At 41.8% G+C, this 25,538-nt stretch overlaps 2 protein-coding genes across 7 annotated transcripts in view; both read left to right on the forward strand.

Annotated features, from left to right (window-relative positions):
* Window positions 1–16,972, forward strand: part of DNAAF5 (dynein axonemal assembly factor 5) — a 34,202-nt gene extending 17,230 nt beyond the window's left edge. The window contains exons 9-13 of the mRNA XM_033074329.1: window positions 1,449–1,596; window positions 12,580–12,730; window positions 14,069–14,225; window positions 15,372–15,563; window positions 16,069–16,972. Of these exons, the coding sequence (XP_032930220.1) occupies window positions 1,449–1,596; window positions 12,580–12,730; window positions 14,069–14,225; window positions 15,372–15,563; window positions 16,069–16,208 (788 nt within the window). The 3' untranslated portion in view covers window positions 16,209–16,972. The remainder of the gene's footprint in view (window positions 1–1,448; window positions 1,597–12,579; window positions 12,731–14,068; window positions 14,226–15,371; window positions 15,564–16,068) is intronic.
* A 2,162-nt stretch (window positions 16,973–19,134) lies between these two features.
* Window positions 19,135–25,538, forward strand: part of SUN1 (Sad1 and UNC84 domain containing 1) — a 32,988-nt gene continuing 26,584 nt past the window's right edge. For 3 of the 6 annotated variants that reach the window (XM_033073922.1, XM_033073927.1, XM_033073928.1), the window contains exon 1: window positions 22,862–22,956. The gene's annotated coding sequence lies outside the window, so the exon portion shown is untranslated. Of the gene's footprint in view, window positions 19,201–22,861; window positions 22,957–23,321; window positions 23,510–24,729; window positions 24,839–25,538 lie in introns of those variants that run through there. The other 3 variants (XM_033073925.1, XM_033073926.2, XM_033073924.1) reach the window with 3 other exon arrangements.

Genomic DNA, 25,538 nt, shown 5'->3' on the forward strand with positions numbered 1-25,538 from the left:
AGCAATGTATCTTGAATAAATGCTGTGAAAATAAAGACCTATTTGTTGGCACAGACATTTAGCAAACTGCAGTTCAACACCCTGTATTGCTTCAGTCTAGACAGTGAAGATTTGGAGTTTTTTCACTATTATTTTAAACATTAAATTTCCAGATATTATTAAATACTATTGAACTTGTTTTGGAATCTTGACAACTTCAATCTGTCCATCCTATGTGTGAGGAATATTCTTGTCATCATAAATACCAGTGTTGTGTCTCCTCTGGAAGGATTTTGTTTTAGTGGAGTTGAATGGAATGTGCATCTTAAGGATGCAAAGCTGAAGAAGTTCCTAAAGGAAAGTAGTTTATTGCAAAAATAGAAAACAGCATTCTACAGCAAGAATAAAGCATGTGTACAGTCTTGCTGTACTCTTCCTCTTTAAAAGCAGGCAGATGTTAGACATTATCAGGGAGAAAGGCACAAATTTCTTTCAGTTGTGGGAAAATAACTTCTTAAAGTACTGGGATAACAGCTTAGAGTTTTGTTTGTTTATTGTTTAAATTTATCATAGGATGTGAAAATATGAACAAACTAAAAACTTAATTTAGAAGATATTTTTATTTCAAGTAGCTTCTAAAATACATCATATTTTAGATTGTCTTTATAAGATGAAAATAAGAATTATTTCAACAGGGAGAAGGAAAGCTGCTGCAGTAATTGTATTATCCAAGTTTTGAAGCTGATCCTTTCAAACAGGCCCTTTCCTATGCCTCTGGGACTCATGAACATCTCAAATGCTGCATGTGGAAAAACTTGAAAGAAGAAGAAAGTGTAGTAATGCTGCTGTGTCCAGAGGTGTCAGGGTCATGCCAGACCCAGTGTGGTTTTTCATGAAGTTTGAGAACACCAAAGCTTTGTGCATAGCCTCAGACTTGCAGAGTTACAAGGGAACAGCATTAATCCTGCAATGAAAATGGCCCTGGTACTGATGGTCCCAGCAGCTCTGGGGTGTCATGGATAGATCCATTCCAGAGTCATGAAATGGCTGAGGTTGGAAGGAGCCTTAAAAACCATCAAGTTTCAACTCCCTGCCGTGGGCAGGAACACCTTCCACTATCCCAGATTGTTCTGAGCTCCATCCAACCCCCTCCAGGATGGGGCAGCCACAGCTTCTCTAGCCAAATGTGGTACAGCCATGCCAAGCTGACTAAATGAGATGTGGGGAACTGATCTTCAGGCTGCCCTGGTCAACACTGAGGGGACCTGAGCCTGTGGGGAGTTAGCCTGGGGATTTGTGCACCACCTAATACAGGGTCACATGGACACTCAACAGCTGCCATGCAGGAGTGGGAAGCTAAGGACTATTTTAACACCATTTATATTAGAAATGGTAATGCACCTACCTATGAAACAGCTAAATAGAGCTTACAGGTATTCTGGAAAAAGCCTTCTGTGTTTGTTTGCTAGGTCCTGTCATAGGTGAAGCTCTGGATGATTTTATTCTCGTTCTGAAGACATGTCTCCAGCCAAACAGAGATCCCCAGATGCGCCTAAAGCTTTTTACTGTTTTATCCCAGTTGTTGCAGAAAGCAAGTGAAACCATCAATTCTCAGGGGTAAGTGGGGGTCTGATTTCACACAGCTATTTGAAAACTCCAGTGGCATTAAGAAGTAATGACCATGGGAGTTATTTAACCCCTATAACCATCTCCATGTGAGCATGGCTGGAAGAAGAAAGACTTTCCCACCATCTTCTACAGCCTATTTTTCTTGCTGTAATTTTTAACAATGATTAGGATTAAAAAATATATATATATAAATAAATGGAAGTCTTGACTTCCTCCACTGTAGTCTTCCTACCTGTGCCATTACTGGAAATTAAAAGAAATGTCATGCAGATCTGGATAGTTTTCAAAAAAAATGAAGAGCTGTGGTTGAAAAGAGTACTTGTTTGAAAGCTAAAAAGGAGATTCTTATGAAAAGGCTTGGGTTCCTTTTTTTCATTTTCCCACAGCCAGCTCCTTAGTCCCTAAACTTTGCCTGTAGTCATTGTAAGGAAATAGTTAAACACCCCAATAAATGGGCATTTAAAAACGCCCAAGATGTTTCATGATGTTTGAAAAGCATTGAACTAAATGGTTTTTAAAGGCATTATTGTGACTGAAGATGTAAGTCTCCTGCTGCTTGGCAGTATTTATGCATTACAAGTACAATCTAAGTATAACTGAGGTGCTTATAAAACTCCTCATCTATAACAATGCCAAAGGGGGCCTCTTTTACCATTAGAAATGTAGCCTGACTAACAGTACAAACACTTGTTTTCCTGAATACATAAACCACACTTGCTCTGCTTTTTACCTGCTGCATTTAGGATATAAATGTATTCTGATGCTTTTTTTTTTTTTTTTTTTAACTCTTAGAAAGCCCCAAGCCAATCAAACAACCACAGGGAAAAAAAAAAAAAAAACACAGGAAACATTCTCCTTAAAAGTACTTAGATAGCAGTGGTCATTAGTTCATAGGTAAAAGTGTTTTCACAATTCTGATGAGCAAATTGGCACTCACTGGGCAGTTGGTATGTTAAACATTCCTTCTGGATCCATGAGGCCAAGTTAGCATGAATGTAGGTGTTTTTTTACCATTTTTAGATGTATTTTTTATATTTATGGCCTGCATCCTGTAATGAGGGGAGGAGGAGGAACTCTGGCATTCACTTTCAGTGGTAAGCAGAGGAATCTCTGCTGATGCAGCCCCTATTACATTTTGAGCTAATGTGCTTATGACATAATACAATGAAACTACTCTTTTTTGACTGAAGCTTTGGTGCAAAATGTGCTGTTACCTGTTTCCATAATCTCAGGATCCAGTGTTAAATTTCTGATACATATGAGAAATGTCTTTGTAGTCAGTGGTAACAGTCAGTTACTTGTTAAAATACTGTAAAAACTGTAGTCAGTTACTTGTTTAAATAATCATGTAACTGAGTGATAGTTACAAGATTAATCTAGATATTCAACAATCTAGAAAAAAAAGAAAAGCACTCTGAAAACTATTTGAAGTGTTCCAGGGTCTGACTATTTTTTTTAACCAATTTGTATCATCTAACTGAGAATGCAAAGCCCTTGGAGCCAAGACACCCAACCCAAAGAGTTGCCAGCTTCATTAGTACTCTCAGGAAAGGGAAATTATCAGTGTGCAAAACCCAGAAGAATGTTTCAAAGTAATTCAGTGAGTATGGCCACACACCACCCCAGCTCAGCACACAGCAGAGATGGAAGTTGTTTTGCTCAGGGCAGTGTGAGTGAAAGGCCTTTGTCAGGATGAGATACACCCAGGGAGGGTCACAGAGCTGTTTGTATGAAGGATGGTCCAGTCCAGCTCATGATGAGGCTCTGTCCTCTGACAACAAAAGCAAAGCCATGAATTTTACCAGCAGGTTTATCTTCAAGACTAAAAAGCAGTGTAAGCAGCTAAATGCCTCTTTGAAGTCTTGATCCTGCTTACCATGGACACAGCAAATGTTTTCATTTAGGAGGTAACATTGGGGTTTTTGTGTTTGAAGCATTGTTTGCAAAACATTATGGAGGTTTTGATTGGTAAAAGCCAACCCAATTTTGTTTCAAATTGGCTGAGTTTAGGATGTTAAAAAGAAACAACAAAAACATACACAGAAAACCCCAAGACACAACAATCCATAAACATATAAGGCAAAATACAGCAGTGTCATAAAAGCAGAAAAGGAACTAATGCAAAACCAAAATGTATAAAAAATAATTAACATGGAATTAAAGTATGCAGATACATAAAACTTATTTTAATGCAAACCTGAGCTCTGCTTTGTACATCTGCATAAGAGCAGGGTATTCATGTCTCCACAGATCACATTTTAGTTCTCTCATATCCAGTTGAGAATGAAGTATCAACTCTGTAAATACCAACAGCACAGACAGGGTATGTCCTTTCATGGAAATTACTGACTTTTAGAATTTAAGTTATACAGATATACAACAATAAGATTTGAAAATGGAAAGAGGGAGAATTTAATCAAATCAGCAACAGCAAAAATAAAATGTTAATGATAATTAGAGTGTTGGGAAGTAGTAGTAAGTTCCAGTTGCACTCTCACATTCACTTCATTCAGTAATTTGTTTAGCTCCTTGAAATGGTTCTCAGAGTTTAGAAAGGAAGGCTTTTGGTTATTATGCTAAACACAGTTGTGTGGTCACCTAATTGTGTTTGAGTCGACATGACTGAGTCAGATAATTGCCAGATATTGCTTTACTGATTCTGTTTCAAGGCACTAGAACAAACATTCTCACAAATAGCACCATGCTTAACATAATGCTGATGGAATTTACCTTTGTGTTTTGACAGATCGTTTTCTCACTGCAGTTTAACAGAAGGTTTTATTAAAAACAGATGCAGCTACTGATCAGATAGCAGAGACAGCACAGAGCTGCTGTTAGCTTTGGAGCTGAAAAGAGATTTGCAATGATGGTGATCATTAGATTTATTTTTTTCTGACAACTTTTTTAACAGGAAGTAATTAATGCTCAAAAATGTGTTTAAAATGCCACATCTAAAGGGTTTTACAGATCTGGATGTGTCTAATGGGATGTCAGATTTCTTGTTATTACTTAAGTGCCATCTGCTGACAAGAAGCAGCAGTGGATGGATCTCTGACTTCAGAGGCCAAGCGCTCCCTTGCCAAGGGGAAGCAGCAGCCAGGTGTATCTATTTCCATCATGTTGCAGGTGTGTGTCAGCACATAACTGAGACCTGGCAGTGCAGCTGCTTGTAATTTAGTCAGGTAAATTCCCAAAAAAATCCCAAAAAATTCCCAAAAAAATCCAAAAAAATCCCCCCAAAATTCCGCAAAAAATTCCCCAAAAGTTCCCCAAAAAATCCCAAAAAATCCCCCAAAATTTCCGCAAAAAATTCCCCAAAAATTCCCGAGGAAGCAAAAAAAAAAAGATTCCCAAAAAAATCCCCAAAAAATCCCAAAGAATTCCGCAAAAAATTCCCCAAAAATCCCCCCAAAATCCAAAAAAATTCCCCAAAAATTCCCGAAAAAATCCAAAAAATTCCCGAAAAAATCCCAAAAAATCCCCCCAAAAATCCCAAAAAATTCCCGAAAAAATCCCCAAAATCGCAAAACATACCCAAAAAAAATCCGAAAAATTCCTAAAAAAAATCCCAAAAATTCCCGAAAAATTCCCTAAAAAAATCCCAAAAAATCACAAATAATTCTGAAAAAATCCCAAAAAATCCCCCCAAAAAATCCCAAAACATACCCGAAAAAATTACAAAAAATTCCCCAAAATTCCCAAAAAATCCCCAAAAAATCCCCCAAAATTCCCAAAAAAATCCCCAAAAAACCCCCAAAAATTCTACTAAAAATAAAAAAAATCCCCCAAAATCCAAAAAAATCCCAAAAAAACCCCAAAAAATTCCCGAAAAATTCCCGAAAAATCCCAAAAATTCCCAAAAAAATAAGAAAAAATCCCCCCAAAATCCCAAAAAATCCCAAAAAAATCCCAAAAATTCCCGAAAAATTCCCGAAAAAATCCAAAAAAATTACAAAAAAAGTCCTAAAAAATTCCCAAAAAATAAAAAAAAATTCCAGAAAAATCCCAAAAAAAAAACCCAAAAAAATATGGCCGACTCCATTCCGGACTCCGACCAGAATCCGGTCCGGGTTTTCCGGATTGCCGACTCCATTCCGGACTCCGGCCGGAATCCGGTCCGGGTTTTCCGGGTTGCCGACTCCATTCCGGACTCCGGCCGGAATCCGGTCCGGGTTTTCCGGGTTGCCGACTCCATTCCGGAATCCGGCCGGAATCCGGTCCGGGTTTTCCGGATTGCCGACTCCATTCCGGACTCCGGCCGGAATCCGGTCCGGGTTTTCCGGATTGCCGACTCCATTCCGGACTCCGGCCGGAATCCGGTCCGGGTTTTCCGGATTGCCGAGTCCATTCCGGACTCCGGCCGGAATCCGGTCCGGGTTTTCCGGATTGCCGACTCCATTCCGTACTCCGGCCGGAATCCGGTCCGGGTTTTCCGGGTAGCCGACTCCATTCCGGACTGCGGCCGGAATCCGGTCCGGGTTTTCCGGGTTGCCGACTCCATTCCGTACTCCGGCCGGAATCCGGTCCGGGTTTTCCGGGTTGCCGACTGTGCTCCGGACTCCGGCCAGATTTTTTTTTTATTTTTTGGCATTTTTTGGGGAATTTTTTTGGGATTTTTTGGGATTTTTTGGGGAATTTTTTTGGGATTTTTTGGGATTTTTTGGGGAATTTTTGGGGAATTTTTTGGGATTTTTTGGGATTTTTTTGAGAATTTTTGGGGAAAAATTTTGGGATTTTTTCGGGATTTTTGGGATATTTGCGAAATTTTTTTTATTTTGGGGGATTTTTTGGGGAATTTTTGGGGATTTTTTTGTGTAATTTTTTTTTATTTTTTGGGATTTTTTCGGGAACTTTTGGGATTTTTTCGGGAATTTTTTTGGATTTTTTTGGATTTTTTTAAAAATTATTTTTTTATTTTTTGGGATTTTTTTTTATTTTTTGGGGATGTTTTGGGATTTTTTCGGGAATACCTGGATAACAGGGACTACCTGCAGTGTGGATTCCTTTTAAAGTACTCACTGGTAATTGTTAGTTGTTAACATGGACCTGTTATGTTCCTCCTGTGTCTTGGCACATCAGTAAAGGAGCCACTCATTCCCCCTGGCAGTGTAGGACTCTTAGAAAAGCCAACAAGAGCCTGTTCCCTTTGTCCCAAGCAGCAGGGTGGGGATGTGCTGTTTGCCACTCGGGGGCTGCAGTTTGAACAGAGCTCTGAACACAGAGGGGCAGAGTCAGGGCAGGTTCAGTCTGTTTGCACACTGCCAGCTGCTCTGTAAGGCAGGGCCACAGTGGATAACCTGAGCCTCAGGCACCAGACACAGCCAGCCACCAATGTCTCTTTGATGCAGCAAAGTATTAATTAACTTGTAAGATCTATATTTTTTCCTCTTAATTTGAGATGTTTGAGCTGTAACTAAATGAATGTAAAGCAATTCTGCCTATTGTCACAGCAACTTTTAGCATTATAACAACCCATTCAATAGAGGAGGAGGAAAAAGCATCAGCAAAACCATCACAGATTTATGTGTTTGTAATAAGAAACCCTAGTACTAGGACTGGCACCATCAGAAAATCCTACAGACCTCTCATCTTTGGGGGAGATAAGTTTCTGAGCCAAGAGAGAGCTGAAATATTCTGTGTAGACTCCCTGCTGTATCAGCTTAGGTGTCATCAATAGCATTCAGACTTTTCACATTACAAATACTTAGATAGCAGTGGTCATTTGTTCATAGGTAAAAGTGTTTTCACAATTCTGATGAGCAAATTGGCACTCACTGGGCGGCTGGTATGTTAAACATTCCTTCTGGATCCATGAGGCCAAGTTAGCATGAATGTAGGTGTATTTTTACCATTTTTAGATGTATTTTTTATATTTATGGCCTGCATCCTGTAATGAGGGGAGGAGGAGGAACTCTGGCATTCCCATTCAGTGGTAAGCAGAGGAATCTCTGCTGATGCAGCTCCTAATACATTTTGAGCTAATGTGCTTATGACAAAATACAATGAAACTACTCTTTTTTGACTGAAGCTTTGGTGCAAAATATGCTGTTACCTGTTTCCATAATCTCAGGATCCAGTGTTAAATTCCTGATCCATCTAAGAAATGTCTTTGTAGTCAGTGGCAACAGTCAGTTACTTGTTAAAATACTGTAAAAACTGTAGTCAGTTACTTGTTTAAATAATCATGTAACTGAGTGATAGTTACAAGATTAATCTAGATATTCAACAATCTAGAAAAAAAAGAAAAGCACTCTGAAAACTATTTGAAGTGTTCCAGGGTCTGACTATTTTTTTTAACCAATTTGTATCATCTAACTGAGAATGCAAAGCCCTTGGAGCCAAGACACCCAACCCAAAGAGTTGCCAGCTTCATTAGTACTCTCAGGAAAGGGAAATTATCAGTGTGCAAAACCCAGAAGAATGTTTCAAAGTAATTCAGTGAGTATGGCCACACACCACCCCAGCTCAGCACACAGCAGAGATGGAAGTTGTTTTGCTCAGGGCAGTGTGAGTGAAAGGCCTTTGTCAGGATGAGATACACCCAGGGAGGGTCACAGAGCTGTTTGTATGAAGGATGGTCCAGTCCAGCTCATGATGAGGCTCTGTCCTCTGACAACAAAAGCAAAGCCATGAATTTTACCAGCAGGTTTATCTTCAAGACTAAAAAGCAGTGTAAGCAGCTAAATGCCTCTTTGAAGTCTTGATCCTGCTTACCATGGACACAGCAAATGTTTTCATTTAGGAGGTAACATTGGGGTTTTTGTGTTTGTGTGTTTGCAAAACATTATGGAGGTTTTGATTGGTAAAAGCCAACCCAATTTTGTTTCAAATTGCCTGGGTTTAGGATGTTAAAAAGAAACAACAAAAACATACACAGAAAACCCCAAGACACAACAATCCATAAACATATAAGGCAAAATACAGCAGTGTCATAAAAGCAGAAAAGGAACTAATGCAAAACCAAAATGTATAAAAAATAATTAACATGGAATTAAAGTATGCAGATACATAAAACTTATTTTAATGCAAACCTGAGCTCTGCTTTGTACATCTGCATAAGAGCAGGGTATTCATGTCTCCACAGATCACATTTTAGTTCTCTCATATCCAGTCGGGAATGAAGTATCAACTCTGTAAATACCAACAGCACAGACAGGGTATGTCCTTTCATGGAAATTACTGACTTTTAGAACTTAAGTTATACAGATATACAACAATAAGATTTGAAAATGGAAAGAGGGAGAATTTAATCAAATCAGCAACAGCAAAAATAAAATGTTAATGATAATTAGAGTGTTGGGAAGTAGTAGTAAGTTCCAGTTGCACTCTCACATTCACTTCATTCAGTAATTTGTTTAGCTCCTTGAAATGGTTCTCAGAGTGTAGATAGGAAGGCTTTTGGTTATTATGCTAAACACAGTTGTGTGGTCACCTAATTGTGTTTGAGTCGACATGACTGAGTCAGATAATTGCCAGATATTGCTTTACTGATTCTGTTTCAAGGCAGTAGAACAAACATTCTCACAAATAGCACAGCACCATGCTTAACATAATGCTGATGGAATTTACCTTTGTGTTTTGACAGATCGTTTTCTCACTGCAGTTTAACAGAAGGTTTTATTAAAAACAGATGCAGCTACTGATCAGATAGCAGAGACAGCACAGAGCTGCTGTTAGCTTTGGAGCTGAAAAGAGATTTGCAATGATGGTGATCATTAGATTTATTTTTTTCGGACAACTTTTTTAACAGGAAGTAATTAATGCTCAAAAATGTGTTTAAAATGCCACATCTAAAGGGTTTTACAGATCTGGATGTGTCTAATGGGATGTCAGATTTCTTGTTATTACTTAAGTGCCATCTGCTGACAAGAAGCAGCAGTGGATGGATCTCTGACTTCAGAGGCCAAGGGGAAGCAGCAGCCAGGTGTATCTATTTCCATCATGTTGCAGGTGTGTGTCAGCACATAACTGAGACCTGGCAGTGCAGCTGCTTGTGATTTAGTCAGGTAAATTCCCAAAAAAATCCCCAAAAATTCCCAAAAAAATCCAAAAAAATCCCCCAAAAATTCCGCAAAAAATTCCCCAAAAGTTCCCCAAAAAATCCCAAAAAATCCCCCAAAATTTCCGCAAAAAATTCCCCAAAAATTCCCGAGGAAGCAAAAAAAAAAAGATTCCCAAAAAAATTCCCAAAAAATCCCAAAAAATTCCGCGAAAAATTCCCCAAAACCCCCCCCAAAATCAAAAAAAATTCCCCAAAAATTCCCGAAAAAATCCAAAAAATTCCCGAAAAAATCCCAAAAAATCCCAAAAAATCCCCAAAAAAATCCCAAAAAATTCGCGAAAAATTCCCAAAAAAATCCCCCAAATCGCAAAACATACCCAAAAAAAATCCGAAAAATTCCTAAAAAAAATCCCAAAAATTCCCGAAAAATTCCCTAAAAAAATCCCAAAAAATCACAAATAATTCTGAAAAAATCCCAAAAAATCCCCCCAAAAAATCCCAAAACATACCCGAAAAAATTCCAAAAAATTCCCCAAAATTCCCAAAAAATCCCAAAAAATCCCCCAAAATTCCCGAAAAAATCCCCAAAAAACCCCCAAAAATTCTACTAAAAATAAAAAAAATCCCGCAAAATTCAAAAAAATCCCAAAAAAATCCCAAAAAATTCCCGAAAAATTCCCGAAAAATCCCAAAAATTCCCAAAAAAATAAGAAAAAATCCCCCCAAAATCAAAAAAAATCCCAAAAAAATCCCAAAAATTCCCGAAAAATTCCCGAAAAAATCCAAAAAAATTACAAAAAATGTCCTAAAAAATTCCCAAAAAAATAAAAAAAAATTCCAGAAAAATCCCAAAAAAACCCCCCAAAAATATGGCCGACTCCATTCCGGACTCCGACCAGAATCCGGTCCGGGTTTTCCGGATTGCCGACTCCATTCCGGACTCCGGCTGGAATCCGGTCCGGGTTTTCCGGATTGCCGAGTCCATTCCGGACTCCGGCCGGAATCCGGTCCGGGTTTTCCGGATTGCCGAGTCCATTCCGGAATCCGGTCCGGGTTTTCCGGGTAGCCGACTCCATTCCGGACTCCGGCCAGAATCCGGTCCGGGTTTTCCGGGTAGCCGACTCCATTCCGGACTCCGGCCGGAATCCGGTCCGGGTTTTCCGGATTGCCGAGTCCATTCCGGACTCCGGCCAGAATCCGGTCCGGGTTTTCCGGATTGCCGAGTCCATTCCGGACTCCGGCCGGAATCCAGTCCGGGTTTTCCGGATTGCCGAGTCCATTCCGGACTCCGGCCGGAATCCAGTCCGGGTTTTCCTGGTTGCCGAGTCCATTCCGGACTCCGGCCGGAATCCAGTCCGGGTTTTCCGGGTTGCCGAATCCGGTCCGGGTTTTCTGGGTTGCCGACTCCGGTCCGGAATCCGGCCAGATTTTTTTTTATTTTTTGGCATTTTTTGGGGAATTTTTTTGGGATTGTTTGGGATTTTTTGGGGAATTTTTTGGGGATTTTTTTGGATTTTTATGGGAATTTTGGGGGAATTTTTTGGGATTTTTTGGGATTTTTTCGGGAATTTTTGGGGAAAAATTTTGGGATTTTTTCGGGATTTTTGGGATATTTGCAAAATTTTTTTTTTTGGGGGGGATTTTTTGGGGAATTTTTGGGGATTTTTTTGTGTAATTTGTTTTTGATTTTTTGGGATTTTTTCGGGAACTTTGGGGATTTTTTCGGGAATTTTTTTGGATTTTTTTGGATTTTTTTTAAATTATTTTTTTATTTTTTGGGATTTTTTTGTATTTTTTGGGGATGTTTTGGGATTTTTTCGGGAATACCTGGATAACAGGGACTACCTGCAGTGTGGATTCCTTTTAAAGTACTCACTGGTAATTGTTAGTTGTTAACATGGACCTGTTATGTTCCTCCGGTGTCTTGGCACATCACTAAAGGAGCCACTCATTTCCCCTGGCAGTGTAGGACTCTTAGAAAAGCCAACAAGAGCCTGTTCCCTTTGTCCCAAGCAGCAGGGTGGGGATGTGCTGTTTGCCACTCGGGGGCTGCAGTTTGAACAGAGCTCTGAACACAGAGGGGCAGAGTCAGGGCAGGTTCAGTCTGTTTGCACACTGCCAGCTGCTCTGTAAGGCAGGGGCACAGTGGATAACCTGAGCCTCAGGCACCAGACACAGCCAGCCACCAATGTCTCTTTGATGCAGCAAAGTATTAATTAACTTGTAAGATCTATATTTTTTCCTCTTAATTTGAGATGTTTGAGCTGTAACTAAATGAATGTAAAGCAATTCTGCCTATTGTCACAGCAACTTTTGGCATTATAACAACCCATTCAATAGAGGAGGAGGAAAAAGCATCAGCAAAAACATCACAGATTTATGTGTTTGTAATAAGAAACCCTAGTACTAGGACTGGCACCATCAGAAAATCCTACAGACCTCTCATCTTTGGGGGAGATAAGTTTCTGAGCCAAGAGAGAGCTGAAATATTCTGTGTAGACTCCCTGCTGTATCAGCTCAGGTGTCATCAATAGCATTCAGACTTTTCACATTACAAATACTTTTGGCTGGCCAGTCTCAAAGGGCCTCACAGATATTAATGAATCCTCACAGCATTGCACAGGGTGTTATCTCCACTGCACAGACACAGAAGGTGAGACCCAGAGAAGGGAAGTAGTTTACCAAGATAACACTGAGTCATGGTCATTGCCTGAAGTGGTAGAAAGCCTAGCTTCTCCTTCCTGTGAATGTCAGGTATTTGTTTAAATATTATCTAAAAGAATTAGGTTGTGAAAAGCTTATCACATGCATTGCAATCACATTCCCTTATGTTATTTATTTTTTTACAGAGTCTTTTTTCGCCCTTTTTCTGCTATGTTTCTATGAGAGAAAATTCTCTTTTACATCCTGTCAGTCTCTTTATCACTTTCTCATGAACCTTTATTTTGCTTTCTTATTTTTGGCTTCAGGCTGTTCCCTAGCTACCTTGAGACTGTGATAAAAGACATCCTGGCTCCTAATCTGCAGTGGCATGCTGGAAGAACAGCAGCTGCCATCCGTGCTACAGCTGTATTGTGCCTTTGGGCTCTCATCCACTGTGAAATGCTTTCACCAAAAGAGGTAAATTCTCTTTCTCATCCTTTGAAATCTTAGGCAGGAAAACAAAATAAATGCAAGTGGGGAAAAAAGAATAAATCCTTAGGGTACATAATAGTTTCAGAAGGACATAGAGTTTTCATAATAAAATTCATCAATTGTAATTGAATGTTAATGACTGAAGAAATCACTAGTGGGGGGTTGATGACATCTTGATAGGAGACCTGAGGCCAGCAAAATGCTGAGGTGTAAAACTGAGCAGCATCAGATTTTGTAGATTTTTTTTTCTAGCAGAACATTGCTTCTGTAGCACAAGGTACTGACCACTATGAACACAATTTGGGTGCTTGGCTTTACTGGGCCTGCAGGCAGAGCCTGTGCAGCAGCACTGGAGCCAGCCAGGACGTGCTGTGCTGTGCTGTCACGTGGCAAAGACAAGTTGTCTGGTTGCCTTGGAGCCCACAGGTCCATTTAGGGGAAAAAATAACATCTAAGGATTCTAAGAAAGGACAAGAGGACTTGAAAAGGAACATGAAGAATACCTACAGAGGCTGGAGTGCTGGCAAGGAGTGCACTTGAAGAGATGTTACCCCTGATTAAGTATCATTGAATCTGGGGGCGTTTTTCAAGCTTCTTTGCTAGCAAAAGTAGCATTTTGAAATTATGCACTGGAGCTATGTTAAATACAAGGTCGTTTTTAAAAACTAAATTTAATTTAAGTGCTTTTAAATGTTCACAGTCTTTAGTGTCTTTATAACAGATCTTAATTGAACAAAGTGCTTAAACACACAAAACTGATTGAGTTCACATACAGAGAAACGTTGATATCAGAAACTACTGTTCTAGCTGAACATGTTTTCTGAATCGGTGCCTTAATGCCTGTTTCGAATTACTGGATGATGTGAAATGCAGGGGATAAAGTCAAAGCCGAAGCTCCCAGCCCAGCCCTGGAGTCGGGGGCCATCTGCTGGTACCTGTGCGAACCTCGGCTCCGCCTTGCTCCAAGCTCCGCAATTTGGTTGGGATTTATTTGTTTGTTTGTTTGTTTTGGTTTTTTTTTTTTTTTTTAAGGCTTCAAAGTAAAGTAAGTTTTAAAGCTTTTACAAGCTCGAACATACATATGAGTTACATAAAACTCATCTGCTTGTATCCTGTGTGTTCATGAGCTGGGTGATTGACTGGTGGATTTTCATTTCCCAAGCTTAACAAAGAGACAAAATTAGGGCTCTGTAACTTCAGGGATTTTCAGGGTAACATTTATAGCTATTTTTTTTAACTAAGCAAACAAGAATCTGGCACAGCTAATGGTAAGTGCTGTAACACTAAGCATATTTTTTTTTGTGCTTTTCCTATTAACTGTAGATCTTAAAAGTGAAAGATGAGCTGATGCCCCAAATTATTGCTTCCATGGATGAAGACTCTAAAATTACTCGGCTGATGGCTTGTCGTATTGTTGATGTTTTTCTGAAAGTCTGTGGGAGGCAGTTTGATGTAGATAAATTTAAGAACACTTACACAGGTATTTGTAAAGGTTTAGTAGACTCGGGGCAGGGGCATTGTTGGTTTGTTTGTGTGTTTTAATCAAGATTGCAATGTTGAAGAATTACGTTTGGTTTTTTTTGCCCAGAGTGCCACAGTTTGCTCAACTTTTAAGGGTTTGGCAGAACTGAGCAATATTCCCATCAGACCACTAGGTGGAACTTCATTCAATGCTTTGGTCTGTGCAGGGCTTTGCCAGCAGCTCATCTGCATTGCTTCAGAGTTTGGACTATGTGAAATAATGTGCTAAGTATAGTGTGAGCAGAACAGTGCTGCAGTGTATAAATGGAAGTCACATTGTTCTCCGTGCTGTGTTTGAGAGCCAAGAGCAAACCATTCCAGGGTACCATAAATAGACCTGAATAGGTAGTGGGTTGGGTTTTAATCTAAAAAAAAAACCCAAAGAAAACTCTAATCTAGAGTTTTGTATTGCCAATTGGAGCTAGGAGCCTTTTAGGATGAAGTTGAAGTGCTAAACCAAGAATCAGAAGTACAGACTGTGCTTTGTGCCAGGGTTTATGTTCTTATACATACAAATAAATTTGGCTTTCCGTAACTCAGCATCTTAACAATTGATACTTTTTCTTACATGGCACACTACAAACATTTTTATTTTGGAGAAGTATGTGATCAGATAATTCTCAAACTCTATGTCTTTGCATCTTGCATATTCGCACAGTCTACTATGTGAATATGCAGTGCAGTAATTCACTGAAACAGTAATATTTAATTTAATAATTTAAATATTTAATATGTAATAATTTAATTAATATCTAATTAATAGAAATGCTGTGCTTTATAAAGCATAGAAATACTTAAACTCTGCAGTTCTGTAATGCATAAATAGACATTCATAGTTCCTGCTTAGAAAGAGTGCTAGATAATGTTCAATTAATCTAAATCCTTCTGTGTATATCTTTTATTAATGTTTGGACAACATCATCCAATAACAATGAATGAGGAGCTTTTAGGAACAGTGTGCTACGTGTATTTATTATGCTCAAAAGACAAAATTACGTCAGAAATGCAGGAATAATTTGAATGTTGACAAAATAAATTTGTTTGTTTCAAATGGAAAAGTCAGCTCCTCTGTTCACAGAGCGTTTTGGTCATTGCTCCTTTTCAGAGGTTTTGAAGCGTCTGGATGATGCCTCGTGTGATGTCCGACTGGCAGCTGCTCACACCTTGGCTAATTGGTTTAAGTGCTTAAAGGACAGTGATGTGAAATCCTCAATGGAAGGTCATGTTGAGTTTCTGTACCAAGAACTGTTGGTACATCTCGATGACCCTGATGAAAATCTCCAAAAAGCAGTCCTGGGTAAGAATTTCAGTCATGTATATTTTTAACAATGGTTTTTTAAATCATCATTTTGAGTGTTGATGAAAGCAGCACATGCAGGTAGAGGACAACCCTGCCAGGCTGGAGCTTTCCTTTGGGTTTCAGTGGATGAGCTCTGACCTTTTACCTGTGTGCAGAATGAATGCTTTGCCCAGTGTCCCCAGGGGAGGTAGCAGGGCAGCTAAACTGCCAGACACTTTATAGATGGTAAACAGGATATGGAGCACAGAGCCCAACCCCTGCAGGGTGTGACCAAATCCCAGGCTGCTGGAGGGGCTCTCTGGAATTTATTAGTGCAGCAGCCTGTTTGGAGAGCAAAAATGTCAAAATACAGACCTCAGCAAATGGGGGAGAGGGGAATTGTGTTGTCATCACTGCATCACTTGTAGAGCCATTTCCAGGTTTGTGTTCAGCTACCTTGGGGAACTTGGGTAGAGAAACACAAAGCAGATTCTGATTTATAAAACATATTTTTGTCTTACAGAAGTTTTAAAGGAAGGAAGCATTTTATATCCAGATTTGCTGGTGAGAGAAATTGAAGGGGTTGTACATAAGCATCAAACACCTCTCTATTGTAATCAGCTGCTACATCACATTCAGTCAGCCAAGGAGTCAGCTTTATGAATCACTGCTGGGATTCTGTTCAGGAAACCGATGTGAAATCTGTATGACCTGGATTATCTTTGTATTTTTGTTTGCCTAAGAAAGGCTGAGCTGGAAATACATTGTTTTTTTCTTTGTAAATTCACTGCTGGCTCATTTGAAAGTGAAATTGGCACAATTCTATGTTCTTTGAACGGTTCTTTGTATTTCCTAGCAATAAAAACAATGTTTTAATTCACTTTGCATTGGTTTTTCAGATACAAGGTTTAAAGAAGAAATGTTTTTTCAGGAATTTAATTTTTAGATTATTTAACAATTTAATAATTTAATGTCAAAGTTACTAATGTAATGCAACAAGGATTCAGTCTTTCAAAAAGCATTTCAAACTGGAGAAAATCACACTTCACAGAGTTGGGTATATGATGACCAGTTTTATTACGGGAAAAAAAGCAGCCAAACTTCTCTTTTGTAATGAGCAAAGTGTATAATGTCTTAAATATTCATATTTACACTGATATAATAGGGACATAGTAGGTGGCACTAAAAGAATGGTTTTTATTTTTATTGTATTACATTTCAGGACTGAGAGTAAAGCTGACTTTTTTAAATTAAGGTTTATACATGGGAAAAAATGTGTTGTTTTGTCATTTAGATTAATGGTATTTATATTTTTGTACTAATGTATGTCATTTGCAGTTTTTATGTTTATACCGTTGTGCCTTGAAAAGCAAGCAACATTTGTTTGCATATTGCTCTGAAATTAAATTCTGTGACTTTAGGTTGAAGCTTGGTTTCTTGGGATTTTCTTCAGTAGCTTTGTAGTGTGTAAATTTTGGGGTCATCTTCTATTCTCAGCTGTGTAATAAAATAAGAGAGCTCCTAGATGTTTGTCTACACCATCATGGGGTAGGGTGCTGGAGATTTTTGCACACACAAATCATGGAAAATCAGGATTCTGATGTGGGTTTTTTAAATGATCTGTATTACAGACAGAAAGTGCTCTTTGGCTTCTAATTCCCAAGTGCCTTGGCTTTGTGTCAAGTCTAAAAACAGACTCAGTGGGGGTTGTTCATGCTCCTTATGCTGTAGGAAGTGCTCATGTTTGTTTGTCCATCTGACCTAACTTTACCTTTTCAGGCCTGTGACATAATTGTTAACCAACCCATGGTCTGTTTGCAGCAATGTCCACTTGCCTTCTCAAAGAAACATTTGTGACAGGTTACACATACAAGTTTTATTCCTAGCTTAGAGGTAAAGTCGAGCTTTTGGCCACTTCTCCACAAAACACTGGGTTGCTTTGAAAATTCTCCAGAAAGGGTAACTAATGATACAGAATAGTTGCGGAGTTTTTTATGGTTCCAAAAGCTATTGTACATTCCTGTAGAATAGGATATTCATTTTAGGTCCTTTGTGCTGTCTTTGAAGTTCAGCTTTCTTTTAATGAAAAGCCGAAGTGCAGCTGTTCCTGTACTGAGCAGCATTTTAATTGACCAAAAACTATTAACTATTTAACTCACTGTAAGTGGAGGGGCAGCTAAAATTCTTATAAGGCACAATGTGAGTGAAGTAAAAATCCCTAGAAAACATTAAATAGAATGAAGAGGTTGTGGAGTCTCCAGCCTTGGATATATTCAAAATCTGACTTAATACAGCCCTGAGAAACCAGTTCTGCCTGAGCCTGTTGGGCAGGAGTGGGACTGCATAGAGCATCTCCAGGGGCCTCTTCCAGCCTGACTGTTCTGTGGTTCCATGAAACTGCTTCCTTAGCCTAATCAATTATTAAAAAGCCAATTAAATTAGACAGGAAATAGATTCTAGAACTATCAGAGCAGAGACCTTGTTCTCAAAATAGTCTTTCAAAGCACTGCAAAGCAGCAGGTTCCTGCAATACAACCCAAAGTTTCACTTCAGCAGCAAGAACCCAGTTCTTATGGTGAAATTCCCTTGAAAGTCCCCTAAATAAATCCTACTTAATGATACTACTACAGGCATGATATTTTTAGCTTCCTATGTTGGCAAAATTTAGATTCTTTACTGCTGAATAACAGCCTCATGATAGCTGCAGTACAAATGTTGGTCAAGTGCTTTTAATTACTCTTGTGATCTAAAGCAGAGATGTTTGCAAACCCAACTTCAAATGTGGGATGAGAGAACATTCTTGGTTAATGTAGAATCTAGTCAAAGTTTTTCAAGATGTTCTAAAGCTGGCACACAAATAGCAAGAGCTGAAGTATTCATCAAGCTTGATATCTTCAGCAGGCTGGGAATTTTTTTCCTCCATATGTTGAATATTTTGTTATCTTTCAGAGCAGTCCATTGTGGGATGCCTCACAAAGAAAAATCTCCACATCATCCACCAAACCAGCTTTTTCTTCAGAGCCAGCAGAGCTTGTTAAAATGAATATTCCAATAGTCCTTCTAGAGACATGCTAAACACCAGCTTGATCTTGTTTGTGTGTGTGTGACAAACTGGGGATCTGCCACTACATCCTTTTATTAGGTCTTCTGGGCGTAGGACTTGACAATGTGCTAACCTTGCTTGTAGTTTACCATATTTCAACTTATATAACCCAAATTTCTTAAATCCCTTCACAAAAATTTACTGTTACTGAGTCTCCTGTGGATGGTTTATGAGTCTCGATTTTAAAGTCATTTCCTTTGAGACTCAACTTTCAGGTCCAACCTTTTACTGGATCAGTAGGAACTCAACTAAAACGCTTTGGGTTTTTTCCCTCTTTGGCCAGATCAGCTCTTTTATTTTCTAGATTTAGTTAGTGCACATTACAGAATGTCACTAGCACCATAAGCATTACGTCACTTTTAAGCAAGAGCAATTTTGGGGAGCACAGCTGTTATCTCAAACTTTCAGGCTTTCAGGCACTTTAGATAAGCAGCCTTTAGCCCTGCCCTTCCTGTGACAAGCAGTTGTGCCTCTGTCTTCGTCCTTGTATGCCAGAAGACCTGTTGTGTGGGATCCTGGGACTTGGATTCTCAGCAAAACAAATGTTTTTAGGTAAGTGCATGCGATTGTCTAACTGAATATAGAATCTTTTATGTATTTGTTAACTACCTTAAATATATTCAATTAATTAGACGTTGAGAGGACACTGACAAATGAGATAACTAAACTTAGAGACAGGTTCTACATCAGAGAGCATTTTAGGAGAGGCTGGTGGCTAAGTGTGTTCCAGAGCCATCCAATTCTCATAGCCTGTGTGGGTCCATCCAGGCAATGTGCAGATTTGCTCAGGAATGCTCTGGCAGATTGCAGACACTCCACAGGTGTCCAGGCCTGCAGGGTCATGGGAGCCCATGGGGAAGGTGAACTAAAGCACCTCTCTGCTTGTGTCAGCAGTCTGCTCCAGACACTGACCTCCAGCTGTAACTGCAAAGTTATTATAGGCTGAAATAACATATCACAGCTCTATCTCATCTCAGCTCTACACAGAAAAAATTAGCTATTAAGGTATAATAAGTTAAAACCAGGAGTAACCAGAAAGAATTAGTATAGTCCATAGCACTGTTTTACTACATAGTACTGTGATAACACTATCCAGTTATAGTACAGTATAACCAAAATAGGTATTTATGTCATTATGGTAGAAGTAGTTTGTTTATTCATTTATTTATTTATTTATTTATTTATTTATCTATTTATTATAAATAAATTTTACTACAATAGTTGTATATAGAGAAGTTAGAGTTGTGATGCACAGGCTTTGTCTCACTAGGGGCAGACCCTTGCTTGTCCCATACAAACATACCAGAGCGCTGCCCCAAAAAAGTAACATCTTGGCTTTGGAAAGCCAGCTGCTGGCTTGAGAGCAGCCAAGGTTCTGATTCATTTGCAGAATCTGTGTTAGGATCCCTGCAAGGGAAGGTGAGCAACTGTTTGCTAGAAAAGTGGATCAGAGCTGGTCCTGCTGGATACATCACAGACTGCTCTCAGCCCTCCATATGAAACTCTAACCATGTCTTTAAAAGAGAGAAAGAAAAATAAAGGAAAAATCTTCATGATTAGGCATCTGAAGGATCAACAAAAATTACAGTTAACAAGCTTGTGTCCATTTACTGGGATCAATCCCCCAGAGAAGCAGGAGCTGAGCTGAAGCAGCAGATGAGAGCTGTGAGGAGAACGGCTGCTCTGCCGGCCTGCCTTGGGTGTAATCGGCTTTTCTTGTTAATGTCTGAAATCCCCTCTAAGTCAGGACCACGGAGATCTGGTGGCAAAACTGATCTGAAGTGCTCTGCATCCCCCTTTACCTGCTAACCCAATTGCTCTGGATGCAGCACCCACTGCCTTTGGCTGAGAGGGAAAGGCCCTGCTGAGCTTAACCAGGTGGATGAAGGTGGTGAGAAACCTTCTCTTTAATGAGCAAGAAATCAGATTTACAGATATTTTATTTTAATACTACTACATATACGATGATCTGCCAGCCATGGACACAAAGGTCACCACTCCCTTGCTGTGCAGCAGTGTGCCATGCCCAGCCCTACCAGCCAGAAAAACCTCCCTGCTCTGGTTTCTGCCACATTCAGTCCATACCTTCAGTCACTGTGGGAATTTGCCCCTTTTCATAGCAAGACCAGAATGTGGAGCCGAACAGGTTTGCTAGGTGTGACTGCAGGAGAGCACTGGGAACGGGAATCATAGTGGGATGGGAGCAATAATGCAGGGGGAAGGGGAAGGGGTTAAGGGGAAGGGAAAGGGAAGACTAGAGAAATGTGGTCCTTGGATTGGTTTGGCCTTGTATTGCAGTTTCTCCATACCTGGTATCAATTAAGAAAGCTTTTTCCCCTCTAAATTCTTAATTGCCCTCTACAATGTTAAAATTGGAACATTTTTGATGTGGCTAATTTTTCTTTTCTTCCTGACCATTTTTCTCTATACACTTCAACTTAGCCAACATAATTGTCATCCCATTTTACATTCAGAATTTCTTAGATGTTGAGAAACCTTAAAGGAATTCTTGTTTGCATCAGAGCAGTTTCTTCTGAAATGTGGAAAAATTAACTCCCTGTAAACACCAGCTTGTTTTAACAAAACCAGGACATCTAAGTCCCCCTTAAAGCCTGGAAACTTAAAAAAGCTCTACTGCCTCTCATAGCTGAGGAGCGGAGGGAAAATTGAGCTTCAGCCATCATCCTCCAGCCAGCCTCCTGGGCTGGTTGTGATGGAAAAACAACTGCTCAGGACAAGTCAGAGCAGCCCAGCAGCTGGAGCAGCACTCTGGGAGAACAACATGCCTTGTCCTGCCAGAGCTGAGTGCTGCCTGCCCTGCCTGGGCTCCAGGGTGGGAAACATCTCTGAAAGGGCCTGGCCTCACATCACCAAGGAATTTCAAGGAGATTTAAACTAAGAGGTGATTTTGCCCTGAGTGTCCTAAGCCTTTAAACATTATCTACTCTTAAGACAGGAAAACAGGTGTGGAGTAAGTACAGAAAGAGAAGGAGTGGTAAGAAAACTGATTCTGCAAAATACTCAGCCATTAGCAGGGAGGAGGAGACTGGTGCAGGGCTGCACGTCTGACCAAACCAGACACTGGCTCCCAGGTGTCACCGGGGTCAGCTCAATTTTGGCTGCAGCATCTTCAAAGTAGCTGTCAAGTAGCTGGAGCAAAGCACTTCTAAAAGAATCAGGAATTGCCCAAAATCAGTGCTACATCAATATCAGCTAATACCTTAAGTGAATGTGTTTATCTTGCATTTTCTGTTTCTTAAGGATTAGCTGCCTTCTCTCATTTTGTATCCAAACATTTGGATTATTTGATAATTACATATTTATCAGCCAGTCTTTCACAGCAAGCTGAGTAATTTCTCTTGCACACACAAGTAAATAACAACTTATGGCCTGGTTAGCCTTTCCCAAGTGACAAATTCTCTGTTCTGTTTACTGACATTGCACCATCCCTGCCTACAGCTGGGCCCACAAGAGAACTGTGGACTTGGCGAGACTGAAGGCTTAAAAAAATTTCAGTGAGGCACAGACTCCACATTGAATGTATTTGCATACGTTCCCTGAGTGTTTGAACAATGGGGCTTGTTTCTTCTCTGCCAAGAACCAGCCCTATTCCTGGAAGCGTTCAAGGCCAGGTTGGACAGGGTTTGGAGGAACCTGGTGTCGTGGGAGGTGTCCCTGCTCATTGCAGGGGAGTTGGAGCTAGATAGGCGTAAAGGCCAGCTCCAAGCCGAACAATTCTCTGATTTCTTTTCCGTGTGGCTGTCCGGAGGTCTCTGTGGCCTCATGGTGGTTTTGGTGAATTCGGTTGGGCACCACACGGAGCCGAAGCGCTCCAGTCCCACAGCCGGGCGCGCTGTGCCGGAGCCAAAGCCTTAGTGCAGGACGGCGAACCAAAGGGAAGGAAAATCCCAAAAAGGCCGGGTGGGAAGGAAACAGCGGAAACACTGGGAGGGAAAGTCAGTGAGTCAAGCAATAGAGGCTGGAGTGAAAATGTGAGTTAACTCTCCTCTGCACTGCTCGCTCCAGAGGCTCCCACAGCTCCATTTTGCGGAGGGGGAAGGCGAGGCCGGCGGCGGGGGCAGCCCCGAGCGGGGGCAGCCCCGAGCGGGGCCCGCGGAGGCGGAGCAGGAGCCCCGTGCCCGCCGTGAGGGGCCGCGCGGGGCGGGCGCTGAGGGGGCGCTGCCGGCACGCGCCGCGCGGGCGGGGCGGGGGCTCCCGGCGGCCTCGGCAAAGCGGGCGGGGCCCGGGACAATCTCAGCTGCCGCCGCTGGCCCTGCCGCCGGCTCTGCCTTTCCCTCGCCGCACCAGGTAATCCCCCGCCGCGGCTCTCTCCGTCGCGCAGGGCCGGGCCGGGCCGCGCTTCCCCCGCCCGCCCGCGGAGCGCGGGGCTGGAGGCTCAGCCCGCCCCGACCGTTGCCAACCGCCCCCCGCCCGCGCTCACCCGTCCCCGCCCGCCCCCGGCCCGCCCGCCGCCGCTTCCCGCCGGGCCGGGGCCGCGTGTGGCGGCCGCCCGCCCGCGTGGGAGCCCCCGGGGCGCGGTGTCTCGGGTCTGCGGCCTCCCCCGAGCGGGGGCTCGGCGTCCCCGGCTCGGGCAGCGGCGCAGGGGAGGCAGCGGGGCGTGAGGCGCTGCGGGCTGGAGTCGTGGGGCGGGCGCTGACCCCTGGCTAGCCTGGAGTTCTGTCGGTCGGCGCTGCTCGCTGGGAGGAGAGAGGGAAACCTCAGCTGCCCCTGGGTCTGGCATCTGGAGGGTTTCCTTGTCAGAAGAAACTATAACCTGCAGCTTTCCGCCCTGATTGTGAAAGAGCTGATAAGTGCGCGGTGGTGCCGGCGCTGGCCGCAGCTGCCGAGCCTTGGTGCAAAGGTAACGTGCTGTGCTGGGTGCTGTGCTCTGCGTGGCACAGCCACACAAACCTGCCCTCGCTGTCCCCGCCTGTCACCTCGGGGCAGCTGCTGCTGTGGGGAAAGTGCTGTTCAACAGACGGGTTTTCTGCAGAAGAGTTTGTCATCGCTCGCCCAGTGAGTTTTTACAGCCAAATGTGCTGTTTTCGTGCTCTGCTCCTTTTGAGATGATAGTGCTGAGTTCCTCGTGTCATGTTCACGTTTGGCTGCGCTTCAGTGACCACAGGGTAGAAGTGTCAGAAACACTGGAGACAGCACCTGTTTTCTGACACTTCCAGTAAGTTTTCTATCTGGTGGAAAGAAAAAGTATTTGGTTTGCCTTATTTTATGTTCCTACATTACAATAAAATACATTTAAAATATATTGTTTATGACATGTTATAGGGAAGGAAATTCCGGGTTTCTGCAGCATTTGCAGGCCCTCCCATCCCATCATCTGGTTTTCAGTCTAAAGTTATGCAAAAAGGAAGTTAAATATTTGCTAATTTAAAAAAAATGTTTCTGTTTCAGTGCTTTGCAACTGACTCTTCCAGGCTAATGCTTCTGTTGAATTTGCCAGTGAACCCTAATGTCTAATTCTTGCTTTTACCTATAGGGAGAATTACTAGTTGTTGATTTTCAGTGTTATGGAAGTGAGTTACAGGGTGTTCTTTGTCGTGAGTGAGCTGGACGGAGGGTTTATGGACAAGCTTAGCAGGCTTTCTACATTGGTCTATTAGTAAATTGTGGTGGTGTATAGATATCCTTAAATCTGCTGTGCGTGACTGGCTTCTAATTTAGTGATTATAAGGTGTGGACGTTTAGGCATTCAGGTGTCGCTTATAAAGAGCAAGATGTCGGGGTTTAATTTGATGGCTGATTGCGGGGATGTCTTGCCGGGCAGGTGCAGCGTTCCAGGAGCGTGCCGGCCGAGGCAGCAGGCTCCTTTTGTTGTGCGCGGGCGGGCCGGGGCGCGGAGCCGCAGGGGTTAAGGCGGCGGGGTCGGCCGCCTGCAGCGAATTCAAACCGGGCGAGTGACGGGAGCGCGGGGGCCGGGCCGGGCCTGCGGGCTTTGTTGGGGCTGGGAGCCATTTTGGGCTGGATGGCACGGCGTGTGCCGGCCGGCCCCGAGCGCAGTCCGGGCCCGGCCCGCGGTGGAGCTGGAGCTGGGGCGGCGCGGCCCGGCCAGGCCCCGGCGCGGCGGCGGCGAGCGGGCCCGGGCTGCGCTGGGTGTAAACAATGAACGGGCACGCCGGCTGCCGCACCGCCCCTGCGGTGTGTCTGTCCCCCCCTTTAAAAAGCGTTCCGAGAGGTACAGAGTGGGACTGTCGCTGCTTTGTGATGAACCTGGGCTCTGTTGTTAGTGCTGTCGGTTGACACCTGGGTTTGGGGATCTCACTGGTAACATGTGTTGTAAAATATTAATTTTATGACTTGTGGGGTTTTGTTTGTTTGCTTTTGCTCTTTTAAGGGAATAATCATGTTTTATGAATGTGTGTTGTAATAAAATGTTGATTTAGCTTGGAGCTCTTTGCTCTTCAGCCTGTTTAAACTAGTACTTAACTTACCATGGTGAAACATCCTTTGTGGAGTATGTTTACTTGGGAATTTGCGTTCTTTAACCAAATATGAAATCACTGTTTCATTGGTTATCCTGAAGAATGGAATAAAAATTGAAATTACGAGTAAAATATGGCTTGCTCTCAGGAACTGATGGAGTTTGCCTGTTCCAGTTTCATTGTTATTGATAGTTTGCCTAAATCTATTTAGCATTTGTGGCATTAAATGTGTTAAGTCTTAGTGATTTAAACTTACTTGGCTTTAAAATGTGAGGTTAGTAAAGGTTCTATTTGAAGTAATAGTACCAGTATCTAAGACTTAATTGTATGATTTTTTTTTTTTAATCCCTTGTAATAGGAAAAAATAAGGCATGCTGTCTTGGGAATTTTCTCCTTCTCTAACAGACTTTGGTAAATAATTCTGCTTTGCCAAGGTCCCTTTTGTGAAATGGC

Source organism: Catharus ustulatus, chromosome 16, assembly GCF_009819885.2.
Source record: "Catharus ustulatus isolate bCatUst1 chromosome 16, bCatUst1.pri.v2, whole genome shotgun sequence".
Taxonomy (NCBI): Eukaryota; Metazoa; Chordata; class Aves; order Passeriformes; family Turdidae; genus Catharus; species Catharus ustulatus.